This window comes from Sinocyclocheilus grahami, unplaced genomic scaffold (genome assembly GCF_001515645.1).
Source record: "Sinocyclocheilus grahami isolate Dianchi unplaced genomic scaffold, SAMN03320097.WGS_v1.1 scaffold412.1, whole genome shotgun sequence".
Lineage (NCBI taxonomy): Eukaryota > Metazoa > Chordata > Actinopteri > Cypriniformes > Cyprinidae > Sinocyclocheilus > Sinocyclocheilus grahami.
The window spans coordinates 688,972-702,751 of NW_015505591.1; the positions used below are offsets into that span (position 1 = coordinate 688,972).

General features: G+C 34.6%; 2 protein-coding genes across 3 annotated transcripts in view; both read right to left on the reverse strand.

Annotated features, from left to right (window-relative positions):
• LOC107551016 (AP-1 complex subunit mu-1-like) overlaps nucleotides 1-4,279 on the reverse strand; it is a 10,319-nt gene extending 6,040 nt beyond the window's left edge. The window contains exons 1-4 of the mRNA XM_016232494.1: nucleotides 3,997-4,279; nucleotides 1,572-1,728; nucleotides 1,350-1,417; nucleotides 972-1,102 (exon numbers count right to left, since the gene is read on the reverse strand). Coding sequence (XP_016087980.1) covers nucleotides 972-1,102; nucleotides 1,350-1,417; nucleotides 1,572-1,728; nucleotides 3,997-4,038 — 398 coding nt within the window. The 5' untranslated portion in view covers nucleotides 4,039-4,279. The remainder of the gene's footprint in view (nucleotides 1-971; nucleotides 1,103-1,349; nucleotides 1,418-1,571; nucleotides 1,729-3,996) is intronic.
• An 892-nt stretch (nucleotides 4,280-5,171) lies between these two features.
• Nucleotides 5,172-10,221, reverse strand: LOC107551026 (leucine-rich repeat-containing protein 19-like). 2 transcript variants are annotated; one of them, XM_016232506.1, is made up of 7 exons: nucleotides 10,109-10,221; nucleotides 9,728-9,860; nucleotides 9,602-9,614; nucleotides 7,577-7,694; nucleotides 6,770-7,208; nucleotides 6,020-6,103; nucleotides 5,172-5,590 (listed from the first exon to the last, which is right to left on the reverse strand). In XM_016232506.1, the coding sequence occupies exons 4-7, from the start codon at nucleotides 7,679-7,681 to the stop codon at nucleotides 5,172-5,174; spliced, it is 1,047 nt and encodes a 348-aa protein (XP_016087992.1). In that variant the 5' UTR covers nucleotides 7,682-7,694; nucleotides 9,602-9,614; nucleotides 9,728-9,860; nucleotides 10,109-10,221. The 2 variants fall into 2 exon arrangements, with proteins under 2 accessions (XP_016087992.1, XP_016087991.1); XM_016232505.1 differs by lacking the exons at nucleotides 9,602-9,614; nucleotides 9,728-9,860.
• Between the last annotated feature and the right edge of the window lie 3,559 nt (nucleotides 10,222-13,780).

Here is a 13,780-nt window from a genome sequence, read left to right on the forward strand (position 1 = left end):
GATGCGCAAAACTCCGCATTTGAACAGTCAATAACAAACACTTAAACTAATAACAAAACAGTCGCTGATTCAGAAGCGCCAGATTGTCATAGCAAAGTCAGAATTACCTCCTCTCCTAGGTTCATGAAACGGTCGTCCATAAAATGCATTGCTGTTCTCTGTTGTAAGTAATCTTAAAGATTGCTAAATGCATCTACTTCCGGAAGGCCAAATAAAGTGCTTTTGCTTTCGCCTAGAAACACACAGCGTCTCCCTGACATGGCTGCTTCAACACTAACTGCGGTTACTGAAACCACACCTTCTTTCTTTGCGTGAACATTTGGGCGGCATTATGCAAATATTTCCACACAGTGAAGTAGATATGTGGGGGCGTGTTAGAATGAGCCGTTTTAGGGGGGCGTGGCAGAGTCTTAACTTTGATAAAGAATATCTCTTTAGTTTTGAGACTTTAGTCTTTGCAACTTCAGGGATCTTATCTATGCATAATCAGCTTGTAACACTCCAAAGAGAAAGGAAAACTTGAAATCGCATCATATGACCCCTTTAAGGGTAAAACATTTTTAATTCGCTAAATGAGTTCGAATTTTATGTTTTGAATATTTTTAAATCTTCTAAATAGGTAAATGACCAGAAAGTGCTGTCATCTGCTTAAAGGGATAATTTATCAGCCATAAATATTTCAGTTATTGCTATTCAGTATGAATTTTCAATAAATTTGACTTAAAAACGTCTCTTTATGCTTAGATACGACAGTATATTGCATTTCTCTGGTCCAATCATCTCTATGAGTATTATAAAACACAAATAACAGCATTTTGTTAAACTCTGCCCTCTGCACAAAGCATATACTGTGACTTATGAATAGCCCTGGGCTTGAATAGTGAATGGTGAACCCTCATAGCACTGTTAGTGAGTGATGAACAATGTTCTCTGAGCAGTGATGGCTGAATGGTAAGTCTGTCAGAACTTACTCTAGTAAGATCTTGCTATCAGTGGTCTGAGGGAATCCAAAGTCCATGACTTCATCCATTAGCTCATATACTGTCACAAAATTGTCTCGAATACTCTCTTCTTCCAGTGACTTGAAATATTCAGTGAACACCTGCAAACAAATGGTTAATACTACTAATACTACTACATTCAATGTACACAAATTTGGTAAGGATATATTAAAATGAGGAAATGTTCTACAGCACATTTTTAGGGTGTTGATATTTACACAGCCAACAAGATTGTGCTGTGTAAGGTTTTATGGAAGGCATTGTAATGGCTGCAATATAACAAAGAGTGAAAAATTTAAGGGGGTCTGAATACTTTCCGTACCCACTGTATATATAAAACACACTTACCTCCACTAATTTGTACAGGAAGGAGTATACAAGAGCAGCATTGGTATTCTTCTTTGTTATTGCAACCACTGAGTAAAATATGTTAAGTAGTAATCACTCTACTCATTTGCAGAGCTGTTACTGTAACAACAATAGCACAAATATTCACAAATAAAGTGATATTTTAACAAAGACAAATAAAGGTTATACTTTGACATTTAGATGTAAGCATATGGAGGATACAGTAGAGGTTGCTGTGCTTGATCCAGAGGAAGTGGGTCGAGCCGTGAATAACTACTGGTGACAAATCTGCATCTTCCTCTCTCTTCATCATTATGGGCATAAAGTTGTCAATCTCATTTATGTTCACGTTGCCCATGTAGTTTCGACATATGAGCACCTTAGAGATGGAAACAAAGTTGAAAGCACAAGATTGTCATAAAACAGAGTATCCCAATTCTGCTCTGTCATCACGGAATCACTTACTTCACATGAGTGTAATCCATATAAAGACATGTTCGATATCAATACAACAAACAAAAGGTCATTTAAAAACTCTGGAAAACCTTAAGGTTCTCTCAGTTAATAGAGAAAATCTTTTATTTTTCTTAGAGATGTTTTGGCCCCAGTCATCATGCAAAATGGATTCCTTACGGCCTCAAAAGCAGAAAACACTTGTAATGAATTCTCAGGCCAAAAGGACACTTACAGAACAAGGTTTGTTTTCATTGACTCAAACCAGCTTGAGAATATGTTAACAGGTCAATCAATATGATCCATGAAGCAATATCTACACTAATACTTTTATTAATCAATTCAAGAGGCAATCAAATGCTTCTGGTCACTTTTATCACCGAGAGATACATTCAGGGTGTATAGTAGGATGAAACTTAAATATCAGTGAAGTCTTTAACGTGGCTGGTGTTGAGGTATTCCTTCAGAAGGAGATATTGGATTGCTCTAGGGCACAGACAAGACCGCTTTCATCAGCACTGCCAAAATCCAGGGGTATATTGGAGGGTAATCCATTCCACTGAGACCCTGAGGCTCTGTTTTCATGGAAACACTCCCATCCACCCACTACTTTCAACATTTTACAAATGTGTTCAGAGCTTCTCTTTATATTTACACCTCTTGATATATAATACATTTTTTTTTATGTTTTTTAAAGTCTCTTATGATCACCAAGGCTGCATTTATTTAATAAAAAATGAAACAACAGTAATATTGTGAAATATTATTACGATTTAGAATGGCTGTTTTCTATTTTTATATATTTTATTATGTAAATTATTCCTGTGATGGCAAAACTGAAATTTCAGCAGTCATTACTCCGGGTCCTTAGTGTCACATGATCCTTCAGTATTCATTCCAGTATTATTTGGTACTCAAAAAAAATATTTCTCATTATTTTATTTATTTTTTGGAGCTTAATATTTTTATTAATATAAATTAATACATTTTATTAATTTAAATATTACTAATAACTAATATTTTTGTGGAAACTGTGATACACTATCATTCAAAAGAAAGAAATTTGTACTTTTATTCAGCAAGGATGCATTACTTTGACTGAAAAATGACTGAAAAGACATTTATAATGTTGCAAAAGATTCCGATTTCAAATGACTGCTCTTTTAAACGTTCTATTCATAAAAGAAAAAATGATCAGTTTCCATTAAAAAAAATGTAAGCAGCCCTTTGTTTAAACATTGAACAAAATATGAAATGTTGATCTGAATGATTTCTGAAGGATGATGTTACACTGAAGAAATTCAGCTTCACCATCACAGGAATAAATTACACTTCAAAATATTTTAAAATATAAAACAGTACAATTTTAAATTGTAATAATATTTCACATTATAAGAAGGTACTGATTTTTTTCCACAAAATAACTTTTTTTTTGTTAGCAGGAATCCATTTTTAAATTTTTGTGGAAACTGTGATACACTATCATTCAAAAGAAAGAAATTTGTACTTTTATTCAGCAAGGATGCATTACTTTGACTGAAAAATGGCTGTAAAGACATTTATAATGTTGCAAAAGATCCCTATTTCAAATGACTGCTCTTTTAAACGTTCTATTCATAAAAGAAAAAATGATCAGTTTCCATTAAAAAAAATGTAAGCAGCCCTTTGTTTAAACATTGAACAAAATATGAAATGTTGATCTGAATGATTTCTGAAGGATGATGTTACACTGAAGAAATTCAGCTTCACCATCACAGGAATAAATTACACTTCAAAATATTTTAAAATATAAAACAGTACAATTTTAAATTGTAATAATATTTCACATTATAAGAAGGTACTGATTTTTTTTCCACAAAATAACTTTTTTTTTGTTAGCAGGAATCCATTTTTAAAAATAAATTTTAAATATAGAAAAAACGCAATATGTGAAACATTAACATTACCGTTGCCTTCAGTGAAAGTGCTGTTAACTTTAGAGTGTGATGGGTAGGGTGTATCTCTCTTGTGCCATATTTACATCATTAGTGGTTTTAGAAACCTTCAAGTGAGTAAATACATACAATTTACTTTGGCAACTGATCTATAAACAGTGATTATCTGTAGCTATATAGATTTTAAATAAAGTGTCACACTGTCAATACTGAGAGTCTAAACTGTACGACCTTTCTCTTACAGGTGCACGCGCTCTTACCTTGCCTTTAAGGTCCAGGATGAAGATCGCGGACGCTGCCATCCTTATCAAAGCTGTTGTATGACCAGAAGTGACTGACAGGGGTCGAAGTTTTGTGAATTTTGGTAAAGTTTGATCAAGTGAAATGAGAGATCTTCCCCATCCCTTACGCTCGTCTTCCGGGTTTGGAGGCGTCTAACCGGTTGTGCAGCTCGAGCTTGTTGCTGTGCTGTAAACTGCGAGAGACGCGACGCGTCAAAACTAGAACGCTGCCTTTATAATGAACCAAGCGATCTACGCTGTTTCGTCGCGTCGCTCTGTTGTAATGTAGAAGCAGTGTGACGTAACTTCAAATACTTTCAGGTGACAATCTTTTATTAAAAAGTAGATACTAATAAAAAGCCTAACACGGCATTCGTTTAGGATGAGGTGAATGCCATATAATGTCTAATTTGTGTTATATTATATAACATTTATAAACAATATCAAAAATATATAATAGCTAATATCAGTAGTACAATTTTAATATTTATTTCTAGACTAAAGGGCACAAAGGCGGCGCCCGGTGGCCAATGAAAGAATAGCGTTTTCTCAAAAAAGAACAAAAAAACAAAACAAGTTTAATTCAGAAATGAAGTGAAACATACAAACATACAAAAGACCAAATGTATATGGTCCAGAACGCAATTAAAAGTTAATGTAAATGCAAATTCTAGAAAGACAAATCTTTAAATGTTATTGATTATCAATATTACCATTTGAAAAAATTTTTAATAATTACTTTCATTAACAATGTTAACATTGCATAAAATAAGGCCTACTGCACATTCAATTGTCATTCAACTTTGATTCACATATTTTCAAATATGAAACCCTAGAAACTATTTGGACATCTATGTCAAAATATATGAATTTCATTGGAAATATTACACCAAGTAATATGAATAGTTTGGTGATTATGGAGTATTGAATGTTTGTTACTGACTACTTAATGCAAGTTATTATAAATAGGATTTAACAACATTAGACTTAATAGTGCTAGCCAATGCTAAATTCAATCTCTTCCTCCTCCTCCTCCTCCTCCTCCTCCTCATCATCATCATCATCAGCCAGTGCTGCTGCTCTTGTGGCTCTCTCACTCTCACTTGCTTGAATATAGTTGTCTTCAATAAACCCGTCGTCATCCTCCTCAAGTGCTAGCCAATGCTAAATTCAATCTCTTCCTCCTCCTCCTCCTCCTCCTCCTCATCATCATCATCATCAGCCAGTGCTGCTGCTCTTGTGGCTCTCTCACTCTCACTTGCTTGAATATAGTTGTCTTCAATAAACCCGTCGTCATCCTCCTCAGTGTCATGAGTAGGTGCAGCTGCGCGAATCCCAGGGCCACCCTGGGTCGAGAAACCCACCTCAAAGTTTGCAGGGTCACACTGACTCGTGGCGTCTACTTCGCTGAGCCTGGAGTGTCTGTAGCTCGCCAGATACTTGTGCACGACTTTGCATTTGGCCATCAAAGCGATAAGGACAGAGAGGGTGATAGCTGACCCCAGAACAGCCACAAGGACCTTCCAGCTTTCTGAAGATGTTTTGGGATCATCCTCTGTTTTTGTTTTTGTGCCTAAAAATGTTATTTATAATGGTTAGCTGAGTTTCAGATGTATGCACGGTTATAAAAGTTGATCATCACAGGTAATAATAGATTAACACTAGATTAAAGGGGGGGGGGGAAAGGTTTTGACCATTAGTTGTATTGTTTGAGAGTAGTGGCTCCACTGTGAGTAGTTTACGAAGGAAGGCTCCATAGTTGACATCCTTAGAATATCCTGCCATTAGAAAAACATGATATTGAAATAGTGTTTCTAAAAAAAAAAGATGTCAGAATATGTAGTGGCACACAAATAGCTTATTTTTCCATATAAATATAATTAATTCAGAGAAAATTTAATGGTTAGCTGAGTTTCAGATGTATGCACGGTTATAAAAGTTGATCATCACAGGTAATAATAGATTAACACTAGATTAAAGGGGGGGGGGGAAAGGTTTTGACCATTAGTTGTATTGTTTGAGAGTAGTGGCTCCACTGTGAGTAGTTTACGAAGGAAGGCTCCATAGTTGACATCCTTAGAATATCCTGCCATTAGAAAAACATGATATTGAAATAGTGTTTCTAAAAAAAAAAGTGTTATGTCAGAATATGTAGTGGCACACAAATAGCTTATTTTTCCATATAAATATAATTAATTCAGAGAAAATTAATGTCACTAAGAAATGGCTGGTCCTCATCTAATTCTCCAACATACATAAAAAATGCAATTCACTTATACACGGACTTGAATACACATCTTTTATGATGCACCGGTTTAAAATTTCTGCGTTCAAATTAATTTCATTTTTATTATTTTGGAGGAGCACAAAGGTTGGATGATTCAAAGGATGATTCAATTATCCTGATATCATCAAAAGTAAATAATACATTTTTTTTTTTATGAAAAACGTAGTTGAAAAAGTAATTTGTGGGCTATTGTTATTTGTACACTCACTTGCATTTAAGGTGTAAGGAATTATTTTATTACTTTTTATTTGAGGCTGCATGATATTTTTAAAGTCACTCAAATAAACCTTGTCTTGAAAATGGTATAAAAGTTTTTCAAATCCATATGAAACCAACATGAAACCAAAGAATACATTTCTAAGGAACAGAAACTAGATTTGTAAAAGATTCTCCTTTTCACTCCAACAGTATACGTCACTAAGTAACAAACAAAATCTAATACAGGCGAGATAAAAGTGTTCATACCATCATTGTGGTCATCCTGTGCCATGTGCTTTGATGCTTTGATCATCATTCCTCTGTCTCCCACTTTCGGTCTGTTATTCTGTTCCACAAACTGACTCAATCTCAGGTCTTTGACTGCAGTCGACTGAATGTCCCCCAGGAGGAGCATCTGTAAACTGGAAAGCTTGACCAGAGCATTTGCCTCCACTGCGGCCAGTTTACACCTACTCAGGTCTAGTATTTTAAGAGAAGAAAGGCTGTAGAGATGGTCTTTTAACAGTAGGGGGAGGTAGTTTCCTGATAGATTCAGTGAGACTAAGTGGCTGAAGAGGTTGAGGCGCTTGAAGCGATCACTGTGGGTTAAGTCTAACAGATTGTCAGACAGGTCCAGTTCGGTTACATTCATCCAGATGTGCTTTGGTACCGATGTAAGTCTTTTCCCACTGCAGTCAAATGCAGCCTGTAGAAAGAATAAAGAGGTATATGGTTATGAAACTTACTTCTGGAAAGTAAGAAATCACAGTCAATTGAAATAGTATTAGACATATGAGGATTTTAAAAAACACATGCATTTACATAGACTATAATTTTGCCCTGTTCAGTTAAGATTTAAAAAAAAAAAAGTAAAAAGGGCAGATTACCCACTTGCGGTTTCAAACAAGATACAAGAAATTTATTTTCTCGTGACATAAACCACTAACAGACTGGGTAAACCTCTGTCACCGAAAACAGGAAACAAGTGCCTACAAACAGGATACTCCTGATGTAGCAGCACTCGCTCTGGCTCAGGGAACAATAGAGGCCCGAGTGTGTGTTGTTTTTCCTCACCGTCTCTCTGTTGACCATACATGGGCCTACGGTCTGGAGTGTGTAGCATGATCCCGAGACCCAAAAACACAGGAGCACACACACTGTGTGCGTAGCATACCCCATGTTTTCCTGCTTCCTGCAGAAATCACAATTAAGGAAGATAAATGACATACACTGAAGTGGCCTTCAGCACTGCGAGAGCTTGAGTTCTGGTGCCATTTCATAACTATATAACGTCATGTGAATCTTTGCTTTATTGGGGAGTGAAGGCAGGTTATTGACACTGTCAGTAAAATGGAAAGATCAGAAAATGTCCCACACACATAGTAGCTTGAAAAAATGTATTTTCAACACTGTAAAAAGTGATACAAACAACTTTTTATAAACTTACATGTGTTGGTGCAACCTAATATAGTCAGGTTGATTCAATTATATTAAATTATCATTTTGACTTTTTGTTATTTTTTACCCCTTGAATGAAGCTCTGTGATAGTTCACATTTATAAAATACTTCATTAAACACTGTTAAAAATGCAAATATTTGTCGGCTATAGCTGTGTTATTATTAGTAGTAGTATTATTATTTCAGTACTCCATATATAAACCTATATGACCTTGTTTCATATTATCAATTGCACAAGATTTGAATTTTTTTTTCTCAAATTCAAAAAGTTATTAATAAATAAATAAATGGACATGTGTGAAGAAAGAGTGACACCAGAAGCATGAACCATGAGTAACATGACAAATAGCATTAGCTATTTAGGAAATCCCCTGCATGGGACAACGGTCGGTTATATTGTTTATTCATCATTCTGCAAACATATGTAACCACAGAGTACTAAAACTGACCAATAAGAATCCAAGATTCTTGAGAGTCACATAACAAGGTGCAATAAGGGTAATAAAGTACAAAAGGTGCAATACAAAACAATAAAGTTGATGTGTGCTGCTACAATGCATTTCAAAGGACTTGTTCAAACGACCAGGTAAATAACCTAAAAAATGTACTTCTGGATTGTTAATGATTGTAAATATATTAGATCAAGAATAATCGTAAATCCAATAATACTTGTCACTACCATTATCTTAAAACAATTTTACTAAAAATGAAATTAACTGCCATCTTAAGTTTGTAATACAGTAGAATAAAAAAGTGTTGTAGTGAATAAGAATAAACAACCTTATCTCATGAAAATGAATAACTATTTTTGAAGAGGTGGCAATTTTGTATGTATATGTGATTTGTAAGGACATTTTCTTTTCTTTTTTCAGAAAAAGTAAGCAAGCATGAAGGTCCACCCCTAAAACTGTCGTACTGCAGACTGCACAAAAACATGCTAATGATACTGTAATATAGTTATAGATTGCCATGAGAATGTGTTGGATTTATACATGCGTGCATGTGTATGAAACAGAGTGTTTGAATGTTCCATCTCACAGGCTTTAGCGTTTCCTGCTTATCTCCTTGTGGCTTCCACAGGGGCCACATTTCATACAGGGTTCAACATTTTTTTATAGGGGCCCTTCCTCTCATTCCCTCCTTCTCCCACTATTCATTTCAGGCTGTAAACACTCCTTAGGAGCTGCTTTTATCTCTTCCTGTCTCAGGACGCCCCTGAAACAGCATACCTGAGAGCCAGCCAACTTGGAAGTGTCTGCATGTGCATATGATTATAAATGTGAGAAAAAACAGCTTCAGAAAAGGTGTGGTAGAGGTAGGAACTGATAGGATTCTGACTTCATCTTTATCTCCTAATGCTACTTGCAAACTAACAGCCCCCAGATCCTTTCCCAGACCTCGCTGTGTGGGTCCGACCATACTGCGGAAATACAGCGCAGAAAAGAGTCTTTCACTTGACCTCTTAAAGATCAAATATACACTATACACACCTTCCCCCATTTACTTCTAGATTGTATGTTACTGATTACATTGGCACTAAGGACTTTGCATTGTTGTTTTTGCATATACATTTTTTTTAAAGCTATACTGTTCAACACAGCTTTTAATTTATCAATTATGAATCATATTTAAATTGTTACCTGCATGAAGTTCCTGAAAAGTCAGAAAGAAATTAAAACTTGTATGTTTACGTTTATCCTTAATATTTTGTCTTTATTAACAGTAGTGCACTGTACAAAATACATTAGGAAATGGGTTAGGCCTACCTTTTCAAATGTTCCTGTGATACATTAGACAATCTTAGGTCTTGTCAGCTTAGCAAGTATGCGGTTAACTATGTTGATTCCCATAATAGTCCACTTTACCTTCCTGAACAGTTAGCTTGTTGTTTGTTTGTTGCTTGTTTACAACAGAATGTAAAATGACATGAGGGTTGACAGGTGGAAATGTGAGATCATTAAATATTAAACTACCAACATTGAACGATGTGTTAAGATGTTTTCTTCCATCTAATATGTGCCAAAGAGATAACATGTTGGGCTTTGCATTGCTTTTGTCATGTTAAAAAGCTATTTGACAAACATAGATATATAGAGATGAATGTAAGCATCAGAATACAGTGAAAGAAATGTTGTGAGGCAACTTACCTGCGATTTGGCTCTTCTGGTTATTTAGAATATGTCAAAACTGATGGATTTTCTCCTCAGATGTCACATTTTAACCTGGACAGGATCATTTTTGTTAGCCATTTCCAAGATTAAGGAAATGGCAGGTAGGTTGTGCAAAGGTTGCTGGAGGTGTGTCTTTAACTTGTCATTCTCAGATAAAGTTAATTTGTAACTGAATGTGAAATGGAGCTCTACTTCTTCTTTTTCACCTTGCAGTTGATATTTGAACTGATGACACAAAATATCTTAGCACACTTGTAATATGTGACCCTGGACCACAAAACCAGTCATAAAGTGTCAATTTTTTGAAACTGAGATTTAAAGATTTAAAGATTACGATTTCTGAAAGCTGAATAAATAAGATTTCCATTGATGTATGGTTTGTTAGGATAGGACAATGTTTGACTGAGAGACAACTATTTTAAAATCGGGAATCTGAGGGTGCAAAAAAAAAAAATCTAAATATTGAGAAATTCACCTTTAAAGTTATCCAAATTAAGTTCTTAGCAATCCATATTATGAGTCAAAAATTTAGTTTTTATATATTTATGGTATAAAATTTACTAAATATCTTCATGGAACATGAATTTACTTAATGCAATCATATGATGTTGCTAAAAAGAACATTATTTGGTGTATTTGGTGTAATGAAATGTGTTTATGCGGTTTAAGGTTAAAAAAACACATTATTTTCCACATACTGTACATTACTGTTTCTCCTCTATGCCCCGCCTTTCTGCAATGCGTCAGTCTTTGCAACTTTACAGATCTTCTTTATGCACCAAGCGCTTGTAACACTCCAAAGAGAAAGGAAAAATTGAAATCGCATCATATGACCCCTTTAACGATTTGTAAAAAGAAAAGGAAAGAAAAGAAAAGACAAAAAATCTATAATTTTGATTATGTATATTTGTATATTTATATAATATACATATTTATATTATATTTTAACTAAATAAATATAACTAAATATTTAACTAAATTTTACTATTTTAACTATATTTTGAAATTTGTTAAAGCTATAGGAGACAAAAAGGCAAACTGTTTTTTGGACTGACAATTCAAGTTTTAAACAAACAATTAATCAAATGCTAAGAAATTAAAATATTTCAACAAACACTAACAAAAAACATTTATGCAAATGACTTAAGGGATATTTATTAGCTCTGATCTACATAAACAACCTATAATCTACATTAATTAGTACACTCACTCGCTGCTGACCACAGACAAGGACTTGAGGAAAGGACGGATAGAGAATCACAGCACAGAATGAGTACAGCTGTGATGGCTTCACTCTCTTTAACAGGAAAAAACAACCTGAGCTCCACAACAATGGACAGTTTGTCTTACATAAATGGTCAAGGTGTCCGTGTTTGGCACTTAAACTGCTGTTATTGCTGTTTGCATGAGAGCATCTGTCAGTATCTGGCATAACACAATTTATTTTACTTTCTTTCTTACGTACAGGCTTTCTTTCCACCCTCACCACAACCCCACAGAATAAATTTGTCTGTAATTACTGCATTTATTATACATTCCTGTAGCTCAAACAGTAGATCATAATGCTTGCAACACCACGGTCAAAGGGTCAATTCCTAGGGAATACATGAACTGATCAAATGTATAGCTTAAAAGCAATGTAAGTCACTACATAAAAGCATGTGCCAAATGTAAGTTAATTTGTTTTTCTCTTCTCTTCATGTTTATGAACCTCTATAATTTGCACCAAATCTCTTACACGATCAAGGCTCAGAAACGTAGCAAGGAGATCGTTAAAATAATCCATGTGACTTCAGTGGTTCAACAGTAATTTTACGAAGCTATGAGATTACTTTTTGAGTGCAAAGAAAACAAAAATAATGACTATATTCAACAATTCGTTTCCTCTGCGTCACCCTATAGTGCCATTTTGGAGAGTATCACATACATGAACAAAGTATGCAATGTATGTACACGGATACGTTGTTTACGTTCAGATCAAAGTATAAACAGCGTATCTGCGTACGGTGCTGCTGACACAGAACAGCATACGTTGTTTACATATGTGATACTCTCCAAAATGGTGCTATGGGGTGATGTGGAGGAGGCGAATTGTTGAATAAAGTCGTTATTTTTGTTTTCTTTGCACACAAAAAGTATTCTCGTAAAATTACGGTTGAACAACTGATGTCACATTGATTATTTTAACAATGCCTTTACTACGTTTCTGGACCTTGATCGTGTTAGGATCGTTGCTGTCTATGGAGGGTCAGAGAGCTCTCGGAATGCATCAAAAATATCTTAATTTGTGTTCCGAGGATGAACAAAGGTCTTACAAGTTTGGAACGACATAAAGGTTAGTAATTAATGACAGAATTGTTTTTGGGTGAACTATCCCTTTAAGGCAAAAAGGCAGTTTGTGTTCCAGCATAAACTACTGACTCAACTGAATCATTTAGTCAGTTCCTCTAAACTACACAGACAATTGTTCCTTGCTATAACAGCTTATTGTTATTAACATACCACACATAAAAAGGTTGTAGTAGTAGTAGTAGTTTGTAGCTTACTTAGCGATCTACATTTTTGAGTATCTTGCCCCACAGCACAAAATGAATTATTTATTGTAATATACAGTGGCCATGAATTTCTATAGTTACACCACAGCCTCTCCATCCTATGTTATACATGGATGTGAATGGCAGTGGAAGAGCTGGCAGAGAGCGGGACCCATGGCGAGATGCCCTGCTGCGTGCGGAACATGGATTTCCACTGTACTACCACACCCTGAACCAACATGGAAATGAGAGGCTAGACTGATGTTTATTGTTCTTAGATAAGGTCCTATATATTAACATTTCAAAAGCACAATGGTAACCACGTAAGCAATACTGTAAATGAACAGCCAGAGTCATAAAGAGCGAATTATGAGTTCAAATTCATGGTTTATGTGCAAACGAGTTGTTGATAAACTTATACTACACCAATCAAAAGTTTGAGGTAAGATTTTTTTTTAAACAAATGCTTGCCACGGTTGCATTTATTTATTTGATCAAAAATACAGCAAAACCTTTTTAAAACTGAATATTTGAATTTGAATATTTTTAATATAATTTATTCTGTGATGGCAAAGAATTTTCAGTCTTCATTGTCGCATGATCCCAGAAATCATTCTAATGTGCTGATTTTCTGCACAAGAAACACTTATTATTATCAATGTTGCAAACTGTTTTCAAGGATTCTTTTTCATGATTCTTTGATGAATCAAAATGTCAAAATAACAGCATTTATTTGAAACAGAACATTTTGTAATAATGTAAAAGCCTTTACTTTCACTTTTCCCATATGCAGATGTAATATATGCACATATATTAATTTTCCATTTATATGCAGTAAAACTAAAAACATATATATTAGAACAATTTCATATATTGACATATATGTCTAGCCCATACAAATATGTGTAATTTTTGGACATATATGTGATGTACATGTATAGCCATCCTTAAACCTGTCAATATACCTGATATATGGCAATATCACCTTTGATACAGGGCAGTATATGTCATATTATACATTTCTGTATCTGTCAATCTAATGCATCCTTACAGAATATAAATATTAATTTCTTTTAAAAAAATCTTACTGACGCCAAACTTTTGAACGGTTATA